The sequence below is a fragment of the Lathyrus oleraceus genome, chromosome 4, assembly GCF_024323335.1.
Source record: "Lathyrus oleraceus cultivar Zhongwan6 chromosome 4, CAAS_Psat_ZW6_1.0, whole genome shotgun sequence".
NCBI classification, from domain to species: Eukaryota; Viridiplantae; Streptophyta; class Magnoliopsida; order Fabales; family Fabaceae; genus Lathyrus; species Lathyrus oleraceus.
Window position 1 is genome coordinate 107,065,375 of NC_066582.1, and position 12,375 is coordinate 107,077,749.

General features: G+C 29.5%; 1 protein-coding gene across 1 annotated transcript; it reads right to left on the minus strand.

Annotated features, from left to right (window-relative positions):
* Positions 1-6,412: 6,412 nt before the first annotated feature.
* On the minus strand, positions 6,413-9,330 carry LOC127073777 (protein NEN1). The gene is made up of 6 exons (XM_051014999.1): positions 8,862-9,330; positions 8,626-8,783; positions 8,199-8,245; positions 8,038-8,101; positions 6,954-7,654; positions 6,413-6,878 (listed from the first exon to the last, which is right to left on the minus strand). The coding sequence occupies exons 1-6, from the start codon at positions 9,148-9,150 to the stop codon at positions 6,644-6,646; spliced, it is 1,494 nt and encodes a 497-aa protein (XP_050870956.1). The 5' UTR covers positions 9,151-9,330; the 3' UTR covers positions 6,413-6,643.
* Between the last annotated feature and the right edge of the window lie 3,045 nt (positions 9,331-12,375).

Sequence of the window (12,375 nt, forward strand, 5' to 3'; positions counted from 1 at the left end):
GGAACAAGAATATGCCACACCCACTTCCAAGAGTTATTATTTGTTGTATTTTGAACAAATTCATGTCTGTTGATTCAGTTATAACCATCTCGAGCAGTATAGATATAATTTAATTTCCTTTTCAAGTTTATCGATCAGGCACTAGAGAATTCAAACAAATGGGAAGTGCTTTCAGACGGTCACAAAAAACCAGAGGAATATTAGTATATAATGAATTGAAGTTCTAATTCTCGTCCAAGTAAACATCATTCACTTGCATTTCCAAGTCATGGATATCCACGTAAAGAACATGCTTTACTAATTTCCCGACCCCAAACCAATTTGAAAACCAGAAAGATGAGTTTCCATCCCCCAATCTAAATTCAAATCCATCTTTAAGAGTACAGAGCTTTCGTAGAGATGGATTATGGATAAATAACAAAAGGAAATGTGTCTCTTGGTTTGTAACATGTAAGTCGACCTTGGTCAAAGCTAATGTTTTGTATCCTTCTCCTGTACAAACACATGTAAATAAACAATGTTGGTCTTTTGAATGAAATATGTTATATATGGAGTTTCTATGTATGGCCTTAATATTGACTCAATTAATGGGTTTTCCTCCTTGTGAATCTCGCATGAACTAGAAATTTAAAATAATATAGACTTAATATGAATTAAATGATGAGCGGTACAAACTGAATGGCGAACGATCACATCGATAGACTAGGTAAATTGAATACATCACTTAATTGGGAAACAATAAGACTTGAAGCATATCGATGTTTGGATGAGTCACCGACATACCTCGAAAGAACACAAACGCAACTTGAAGAATCTGGAAGCAAAAATTTTGGTGGCATAGTGAATTAGGACCTAACTGGATATTTGTGGGTCAAGAACCAATAGTTTTGATAGTGGTATGGAGTGGGCCTGACCAAATGAAACTAGGAAAAGTATGAGTTATGTACTTCGAAGGACCCAAATGAACTATCTCAACACGTACTTAGGCTCAAATCAAAGGACACCATCATAGGATTGGATGCAATTTGGCCTGATTATAAGACTAAGTCACAATGTCATGAAGGATGAAATTTAGAGTTATGGGCCTTTATGAAGGCATGGAACATGATCAGGGGTTATGGATATTTTGATCAGGCGGGGGACCCCTAAGATAGAGTTTATGCCTTATAACTTCTGGTTGGAATGCTAGTGAAAGATTTTTTTTATCCAGACGAAATTGGGGTATGACAGATACCTATATAATAATGTTATCACAAAATTTATAGATATTATAAATATAACTATACTATCATAAAATGTATAGATATTATGAATATAATTATATTGTCGTAAAACTTGTGAAGATTATATCTCTCTATTGATGACTGGTTTATAAAGATCAAAGGAAAATAAAAATAGATAATGATAAGGACTAGTTTTTGGTAGTCTCTGGTCATCTGTCTTTTTGGAGAATGACTTCTTATATTATTGAGACATGCATCATATAGGATGTATAAAGGTGTCATTGTGTTAAGCCTTTGTGGCAAGTTGACGCTTTCGACCTTTGTGGCAGTAGCCTTTGTGGAAAGATTGACGCTTTCGGCCTTTGTGGCAAGATTGACGCCTTCGGCCTTTGTGGCAAGTTTGACGCTTTTTGGCCTTTGCGGCAGGAGCCTGTGTGGCAGTTTCCCATTGGAATGGACTTTATTTATCCGGATCATTTGTGTGTGTGTCATGTAGTCACCAGGGTCATATTGCATTTCATATGATATAAAAAAAATCTTTTAGATGAAAAGACTAATAATTATATTTTGAATTGGTGAAGTTTTGTTATTATTTTGTGATATTTGCTTATGGTGAATATGAGTTAATATGGATAAGGAAATTGACCATTTACAATTATGATTTTAGGTACGGAAGAAAAAAAAGGAATTATTGAATATGTTTCTTGAAGCGTGCACAGGGGCAAACATGGATTTTCAAAATATTAGTACTTTATGTAATAAATAAAATGTGACGATACATTATTTTTATTTCAACAAATATCGAGACTTTTAAACTCGTTTAGAAATGCAGACATGATATTTCCGCTAGGAATATTCGAACGAATTTTTAATTTTAATTAAGTTCATTTTCTCTAGTTATTTTATAAATATTCAAAGAAAATATATATATATATATATCCGTAAAATTTTAAATAATCTAAATATTACTAATATCTCAGATAAAATTTCGGGATGTTACAGGTTATAAACCGATATTCTTTACTTTCTCTTTGAAACAAGATTACAAGTGTTACAGAATAGCAAATAACCTCTCTCATCCTAATTAGAATTTGCGTTATGCAATGATGAGAGACTAATATGCTATTTATAAGAAAACTAACATACTAAACTAATGGACTTTTACACCCAGATCCGTTACACAAACTAATTTAGAGAACAAGTTAACTTAAACAATTGAGCATAACAAACAAGTACAATTTGACATGCTAACAATCATAACATACCTCGACTGCAATATGTAAACAAACTTCGATAGTATGCTAAGGTCCTGTCGAATTGTCGAACCAACAAACTACCCTTCGACCATACTAAAATTCAATCCAATATCTCACATACATTTATTTTGAAACATAAAAAAAATTGTACAAATAAAATATTTTTTATGAAGCGGAAAAAAATAAATAATAAACTTTAAACCCTAATTAACTTGAATCTGGAGTATACATCTTGGGTTACATATGAATATGATTTATGAAGATGTCAATTTTTATTTTAAATATTTTATTCTCTACCTTTTTGAAAACAATATCTTACGGTCAAATATTATTAAATTTAAAAATAAAAAAAATACCTACTATATTTGGGATTAATTCCCATATGTTTAAAGTTATTTAAAAATGTAATTAATTATTAATTTAAAATGACAATAGACTTATTTTGCTAGCCTTATAAAAGTGTTCCTTCTTTGTTGAGATTAGGGTTTGGAGTGGAGAATGGATTGGAACATGAATAAACACCTCAGTGGTGTGGTTGGCGGTAAGTTAAGAAAAGAATTACACATATGTGATGATATTGCGTTTTCCATTCTATCAAAATTGTGTATTAAATCTTTGAAGCGATTTGAATGTGTTTGTAAATCATGGTCCCTCTTGTTTGATAATCCTAATTTTATGACTATGTACCGCAAAGTTTTTTTAACAAAGGAAGATCCTTATTATCATCATGCATCTCTTCTTCTATATGGGAAGTTTAATCATTCGGAAGTTTCCTATCTACATGAAGCATTTAAATTGTATTCTGTTGCTGTTGCTGGAGATAGGTTTGAGAATTGGGTCAAATTTCCTTGGTGCTATTGAATGGGTCTATCGCTTTGATCTTAAATTTACCAGAGACAACTACATTTCATATTTTAGTTTTGGGTCAACTTAGTGTTAAAGAATCATGGACTAAAATGTTTATTGTAGAATCCATCCCTTTTCCTGTGTATCCCATCGGAACGGGAAGGAACGGTGATATCGTGTTCAGAAAAGAAGACGACGGCCCACTGATTTTGTTCAATTTAACTACCCAAACAATTCAGGAACTTGATATTAAATCAAAGGGAATTTGTAAGATACTAATTCATAGAGAAAACCTTATTTCCTTTAAACGAAAGGGTATTCGATTTTTCCTTTCACACAAGTAGTAAGAATTTTACCTTGTACCCAACTGACTTTTCAATTGCAGATATATTTCATAATTATTATCAACAAGTTTCTTATTTGTTTTGAAGTTTTATATTTGGTAAACTTTATAATCTAAAGAGCAACATGTTTCTGTGTAAATTAGTAAATGTTTTCTTACAAGGGAAGATAAGCTTTTAATGTGCTATTTGGTATTTTTTATTGATTGATAGTTGTAAATACTGTCTAGTCTTAGATGTAGAATCTTCTGCTGTAATTGAATAACCCAACCTAGCTGCTAGAGTTTTCCTCAACATTCTAAATTAGCTTGAGCTAGAGCACAATTTGTTCAATATGGATGGTATCAAAGTTTTATATATAAAATTTGTTCCATCAGTTTTTCACCATATGACTAGCTGTGGAGTGTATTTATATAGGGGTAGGTTTATGTGTATTTGGTTTATTGAAATTTGCAGTTACTTGGTACATGGTAGTTAAACCAGCAAAATACATTGAAATGTTGGGCTTCATGTTTGATTTACGGTTTTACATTGTTTTTGAAGCTATGTTGGATATGCCTAACATTGGATACAAAAAAGTGAATATTTTAAAGTTCAACCAAGAATATACTGAAAAGGGATTATAAAATTATGTTGTTTTTAGCAAGATTATAAAATTTAAATATTTATTATTAAATTTAATTTTGAACATATTTAAATATAGTTTATTATAACTATTTTATAAAGATTAAATTTTTTTATTAGTATTACAAATAAATATTTTTTTATATAATAAATATATTTTAATGATTCAAATGAATTTTATTTTAATATTTTAATTAAGGGGTAGCAATATTCATATAACTATAATATATGTTAAAAGGTGATGGATAAATTTTTATAAAATTGATTAAGATATTTTTTATAATAATATTTGTTTTTATTTATGTCTATATATTATGTCTATAATATATAATTATAATCCAATTAATTATTAATAATGATAAAATTTAATCATTATAAAATCATATCGATCCGTTTTAAACTGTATGAATAATGAGTTATCTTTGAATCATTATAAAATTTTGTTATTATATTTACCTAAATGTGTAAATTTAATGTGTAAATTTTGATGTGATTTTATTGTTTAGTAATAAAAATTAAAATTAATTACAAATGGATACTCAAAAGTATAATGTAATAGAATTCAATTAGTTTATCAATTTTCAGTAATAATATTAATAATAAAAAAATTAAATATTATTTATTATATTCATTGAGAACAACTTTAAAAATAATTTATTCTAAATATTTTATAGTTTTTTTAATAATGTCATTAAATTTTATGACATTAAAGTTTTGAATAACTTTTTACATTGATTTATGAAGTTTTCTCTTAAAATAATTGTACTTCTTCTATTATCAGTGACAAATAAACTTTATTATGATGTGGTATTTAAAATTTAACTGATGTGTTCGTATGACTTTTCTATGTTTATAGTTTTTAAACGGATAAATAAATGCAATTGTGATAATAATAATAAATGAATATTAGATGTGACAGTTATCTTTCATCATTTAAATAATAGTTTAATTTATTTATTGTCATTATTTTATGTCTTATATTTGTAAAAAAACGGTATAAATATTTTGTAATATTAATATACGTTTTTATTAAAGTATTTATAAAAGAAAAGTATTTTATTTTTGTAACATTTTATAATGTTCGGTTAATTTTCAATTTTTAGCAAGATTATAAAATTTAAATAATTATTATTTTTATTATTAAACTTAATTTTGAAAAAAATTAAATATATGTTATTATAAATATTTTATCAAGATTTGATTTTTTTATTTAGTATTACAAATAATTTTTTTTTATAGGCTAAGTTATTTTTTTATGATTCCAAGAAATTTTATTTTAATATTTTAATTAAGGGGTAGCAATGTTGATATAACTATAGTATATGTTAAATGGTGATGGATAAATTTTAATAAAATTGATTAAGAATATTTTTTATAATAATATTTGTTTTTATGTATGTCTATATATTATGTCTATAATATATAATTATAATCCAATTAATTATTAATAATGATAAAATTTAATCATTATAAAATCATATCGATCTGTTTTAGTTTTAAGCCGTATGAATTATGAGTTATAAAAAACTTTGAATCATTATAAAATTTTATTATTACATTCACCCAAATGTAAATTTGATGTGATTTTATTGTTTAGTAATAAAAATAAAAATTAATTACAGATGGATAGTCAATTGAAAATTATAATCAACTATTGGAGTTTATGGAAAGGGGAAATTATACCATAACCGGAGATATCTAAAACATAATCAACTATTGGAGTTTATGGAAAGGGGAAATTATACCATAATCGAAGATATCTAAAACAACTGAATTTTGAAAGAACAATAATCCTAAATATCTGGCAAGAACAGCTTCACGCATACCAAATGCTACAATCTTAATGGTAGGAAGTAAAAAATTGAATTGTAATTGGAGAATTCCAAAATTTATGTAGAAAAAAGAAAATTCAACTATAGAAAGAAGAAAATCTAATGGGAGAACAACCACAATTCCTAAGATATTTGTTTTGATTGATGGTTTAGTAGAAACTGTACACATAAGCTAATGAGATGATGTGAATTATTTTTGAAGAAGTTAGTGTTAGGTGTCGCAACATAATTTGAAGAATTGGATTTAATATATATAAATAGATTTTCAATTTAGTAACCAGTCAGTGAAATTTGAAATTAATAATCTTTATATATTATTTACTCCTTTGTCACAAGAAGGAAGTTTATCCTTGTATTCTTAACCAAGAACATCCATAACCAGAAAATTTATAAATGTGAACATAAATTAAACTACTAGAATGAAATTTAATCAACTTTGAACATAAACAATGGTAAATCCAACAATCCTGATGGCATGAGTAATGTACCATTCTAAGCTTCGCTTAAATATATTCTTCCTTCTACTTGCAATGAATGATCAATTTTTTGGCAACTAATTTAATCCCTGCATTCTGATGATAGTCATACAGATCTAAGGAGAAGACCGCATCAACAAATGTCCCAGGCTTGAACATGGCACCAAGCTCTTCGGCGTCGAACTTGCTGAAGAGAAGTCTTTGTACAGATCCAGATGATTCTTTTTGGTATATTTCTGTTGCATAAATGGCAATCTCTCCGCATACTGCTGTAGGTATACTGTAATGTATATGTCACAAATATCAGAAATAGTAATCAAATAAATATATGTGAGTGTGTAGGTCAAGAACTTACTGCAATCTGATGGTAGGATAGTTGTAGAAGCCCTCTTTCCTGATAACAACTGGCCTCCAATCAGAGCCGCCACCAGATTCTGCGGATAACTTACGTGCAACATTGTCGCATGCTTCAAGAACATTGCATAAACTTGGTGATGGATCAACCACAAAGCTTAGCCGTGGCCGGCCAGCACTATCAACAAACTTTGTGCTTATTCCAAACCGCACTTTCAAACCAGAACAAAGAAGCTGAAATGGGAAACCTTCATGAAGTAATTCTATCCTTCGACTGCCATGGTAAGATGGAACAAGAGACGCATCAATAGAAGGAATAGATATTTTTTCGGGCTCCAAAACAACAATAGAGCTGCTGCTAGTCTGAAGCACAGATAATGAGGTTGCAGAATCAGGTGATGGTATGGATGTTTCATTCATCGCAACATCTGCCCTAACGGATTCCCTATTAACTTCATCCTGAAGATCACGAAAGTTAAAAGAATCTCCAACATTTGGGACATCCACGTTTGTGCTGCTTGTTGCAAGAGAAAGGATTGGATGATATTTATCTGCAGTTTCAGGAGATGATACTGACACAGAATCCTTATTCATATTTAACAAACCCCCTTCTGACCGCGATTTCCCATTACTGCGACTTCTTGTAACTGCATTTGGTGAAACCCAACTATTTTCAGTGAATATATCTGGGAGACTTGACTCCTGTAAGGACAAAGAGATTATTATTTACTATAACTGTCAGAAAATACATCAGGGACGAATGTTTTGGATTAACAGGGTACAAATATTACAGAACAAACAATGCTGTTTCTGAATTTTATCAACACAAAAAAAACAGAAAAACACAAGTGCATTACAATTAACGCACATCAGGTTTAGAGACTCAACGTAACCACAAGTTTTTTTATGTAAATTTAATAAGAATGTTGATGAAGTGACATCATGTTAACAAATAGTCCGGTTTTACATTTTACTTATGATTTGAGAAAGCAAAAAATCTATCAACTAACATGAATTGTTGCAGAATTAATGACTAAGAAGTTGTTTGCAAAGACTTAATAAAGACATTTAGAATTACAAATTACCAAGAATAGAACTGTTGCACAGTATTTGAGAACTTCTAGATTCATCCGAACATCATCTAAGCTCCTGAAGATTCAAAGGAAAATATAAGAAGAAAAAAAAATTGAATATATCATCAAATGACTATAAGGCATGTGATATAAGCCTTTTTTGGCTCAATTACCTGTGTGTCTGCTGCCCAAGACCAAAATAGGTAGCAAGAGTAGCCATCTGCAGTGAATAAACTTTCAAATTGTAATTTACAATTTACAAATGCTGTCATAACCTAAATGAACTAAATCAACTCCCACAACATCAATGCTTTAGTTTGCATTTTAAGGCGGCATTCGAAGAACTTTTGACTTATATTTTACATGTAAGCATTGCTCTAAATTGTAGAAGTCTCTGCAACCGTGGAGTAATCACACTTGCAGGCTCATTGGTCACAATTGTTCACATTATCAAGGTTTCCAGCACATTCACATGCATGTAAGTATTTTAAAAAATGATTCTCATACCTGTTTTAAGAATTTCGTCTTCAGTTATAAATTCAGCTAATGCATAAACACTATATAAGAAAAAAAAAAGTGCAAATAGAATGATTATGATACCTTCATGTTACCAGCTCTTCTTCCAAACTTCTGAGTCAACAAAAGCAAAGAATCAATCGTGCCTTTTGGTTCAGGCGGTGTTTGATTAATCGCAGCAAATGCATCTTTAACCCTAACACAGTCAAATCTTAAAATATTGTGACCCGCCCAAATCCTCCCTGCACAAAATTCACCACAAACCCTAACGTTTTGAGCATAAATAGAGACACGTAAACATAGATGAAACTTAAACGAACCGTGAAGAAGATCATAAACGGCGTGAGCGATGTCGGCGAACGTAGGAGCGGACGAAACAGCTTCAGCGTTGATTCCGTTACAGCGCTCCGATAACGGAGTGATGAGTGAAAGATCAGCGGGTCTGACCAGAGTGGAGTAGTTTCGAAGCTCCGTCAGTTTCCTTGGACATACCAGAATTGCTCCGAATTCTAAAATTGCAAAACCCTGACCGGGTCGGGTCGGAACGGTGGTTTCTACGTCGAAGAATACAATTTCCGAACGATCATCACTGAGAGGAGGTGGACCCATTTTTTGAATTGAAGTTATCAGAATTTAGAAAAACTCGTACTAGAACTAGAAATGATGTGTACTTTAAGATTTATATATAGGCGCCAACATATTTATAGGAATGGATGAGAAGATTCTAAGATGATAAGAGTGGGTTTGTTTTTGTCTTTGGGCTATTTAGTCCCACTGCACAAGTAATTACTAACCTGCCCAAGAGGTTGATTACAGATGCAAGCTTCGCATATACCCTTTTCATGAAATGGTGTTAGAAAAATAGTTTCTTTAAAAAATTTGATTGATAGTTATGCAAAACTATCATATGTAAATGAGTGTGTTATAAAAAGTCAATAGCAATAAGTTGTACTTAATTTTATAGAGAAGAAATAGTAGAAATAATTATAAATGTGTTAACATATAAGTAACATAACCAATGTTGAAGAAAAGGAAAAAAACATGAACAATAAAAGAGAAAAAGAGGTAATGGACATATGAAAATAGAAATTCAGCAAATGTAGAACCTTAAAAGGAAAATAGAAATAATGTTAGAAAGTTAAAAAAATAGGAATAAAAGAATACAAGAAATAAACATAGTCATAATTAATAAAAATTTACCTTTCATATATTATAAAAAGCTTTTAAAAAAATCACATATGTAGTTGAACTCAAACTTTATTTTTCTTTGTCATGAATCAAGACTTTGAGTCCTTCTTTTGTTTTAACTCTGGAAAATGCAACTTCTTGTTGTCAATGACTTAAAACCTCTTTAGGCAAATATAATCTGATATAATCTAAGCTCTAGCCTTGTGATTTATTGATGGTCATTGCAAATGAGACGATAATTGAAAATTGTCGTCTCACAAGTTTGAATGGTCATGGTTACTGTAAAAGAGACATACACATCCCGGGAATATATGTGATATTCCCTATATTTTTTCTAGAGATGATTTTGGCCTCAATAACATGGTTCGCTAGCCTAATAACAATCAACCTTGTACCATTACACAATCCCTCGGACTGATCTAAATTCCGCAACAACATAATAGTCGTGCCAACTTTTAAGTTTATTGAATAATTTGATAAACCAAAAGTTTTAAAGTAACTCAAGAACTCTGGTGTTAAATATTCAAAAACATCAAAATTAGTAGCTTTAGAATGGTCAATATAATCACAACTTAGATATTCCTTCTCATTTCCTAAAAAATAAACAAAGTCTTAACAAAATTTCAAATGTCCTTGCAACAGTAATGATAATAAAGAATTAGTGGTATTGTGAGAAAATACATGTTATTAGATTTGTGACATAAGCATTTAAATCATCGACAATATCAATAGTTGAAGCCAAGATTGTCATGCATTGAACATAATGTGGATCTTTGTAGTTGTTAATAAAATCTAAATATGTACTTGTAACAATTCCTTCAATAGGATCTGTACAATCAGACAATAAGAATTCATTTGGAATTGATAGTTCTGCATATCCATCATTAGGTTCAAATATTTTGACATCGCCAATTTTTAGTATCTAATCAGAAAACCTTTTGATTTCTTCTGGCATTGATGAGGAAGAACCACAAGTTAGGCGCATATTCTTTGTAAACTGTAAGACCTTACAATGATCTCAAATATAAGAAGCATTTATTATGACATGTACAATATCAACTCTAGTTGGGATAACATGGAGAATTTGTTGAAAATCACCACCAAAGACAATAATAACTTTTCCTCCAAAAAAATTCTTTGAAACATTTTTGGTTTCACTCATAATATCCTTCAAACTTTTGTCGAGTGCTTCAAAATAAAACTTATTTGTCATAGGTGGGCTCATCCCATATGATAAGATTTGCTAACTTCAATAGTTCAACAAGGTTAGATTCCTTCTCAATATTGCAAATAGAAGTTTCAATAGTTGACATTGGGATCTTGAATTTTGAATGAGTTGTTTTATCTCTTGGTAACAATAAACTTGCAATTCCATTTGATTCTACATTTAAAACAATTTGCTTTCTAGAACGGAGTGATGTAGAGAGCGTGTTCCACATGAAGGTTTTAACAGTTCCATCATAACCATATAGAAAAAAACATCTCCTTTTTGGAATTGAATAACTGCCATGATTTCAGAATAAAATCTCGTTTGCTCATCTAATAAAAATATATAAGTTAGGTACAATTGAAATAATCTAAGTGAAAAAAGGAAATTTGATAGCATGGTTATAAACATAAATATGATAGATATATGTGAGAGTCAAACAATTTTTTAAATAGTCGAGAATGAGTGGTAGTATTGTATTGTCTTTCTAAAAATACTAATTGATTTTCAAAGAAAGTAAGGATATAATTAATTGGAAATGGTATTGGTTTGAAATCCTTTTAAAGAAATTAAGTCCTGTTATTGTCATGTAAGAATGACTCAATATCCATGAATGTCAATTGTTGTATTTCTTCATCGATGAGTAATAGTTCTAAAATTTATAATATAGTAAAATTAATCTAACAATGTTAAACAAAACTAAAGGGGCACATATTTATTCCATACATGTAATAGTATGAATATAAATCAACATGTTAAATAAACAATGTAAAAATAGCTATAAATGTAGAAAAAAAGACTTGTTGATGTTATAATATGAAGAGTATTATGTATGTCATGTTAATTTTATAAAATTTACATCATGTTACTAGTTGAAAATATTGTTTTATTATCGTGTTTTGGTAGAAAAATGGTTTCGTTAAAAAATTTGGTTAATAGTTGTGCAGAAATATAAATGCAAAGGTGTAAATTCGAATATATGATCTATTATTTTTTTTAAAGGTGAAATTGCAACTACTAACCTGCTAAAAAAACATATAAAAGTGATTAAATGGCCCTTTAGGTTGAAGGTAGTTTCCATTCATAAGTTTTTTTTTTTGTTATTCTTCAGCGTGCTTGTCTATATGGTGAATGGAAGAGCCAACATAAAGTAAGAGATTCATTCTTAACCAAATACTACTATTCATTCTTTTTAGTCATAGATATGAGAAAGTTTTAGAAATGTTTTGGACAGTAAAAGGATCATGCGAGACTTGGAGATATTTTATGCTCTAAAACACTTTAAAGGGCAAGCAGCACTACATACAATAATCTTTGATGACAGATTTTCTTCTACTCTAGTTTTTTTAGAAATAATATCTTAATTTTACTACAAAAGAATCGCTAGTTCTTAATGATACTTATGTAATCTATATTTTTATAATATTTTATATTTTTTT

Excerpts from the sequence above, each read along its gene's own strand:
- LOC127073777 (XM_051014999.1), bottom strand. The coding sequence starts at position 9,150 with ATGGGTCCACCTCCTCTCAGTGATGATCGTTCGGAAATTGTATTCTTC. Across the intron at positions 8,102-8,198 it reads CTTGGGCAGCAGACACACAG|GAGCTTAGATGATGTTCGGA; the intron begins GTAATTGAGCCA and ends TTGAATCTTCAG. Across the intron at positions 7,655-8,037 it reads GTGCAACAGTTCTATTCTTG|GAGTCAAGTCTCCCAGATAT; the intron begins GTAATTTGTAAT and ends TTGTCCTTACAG.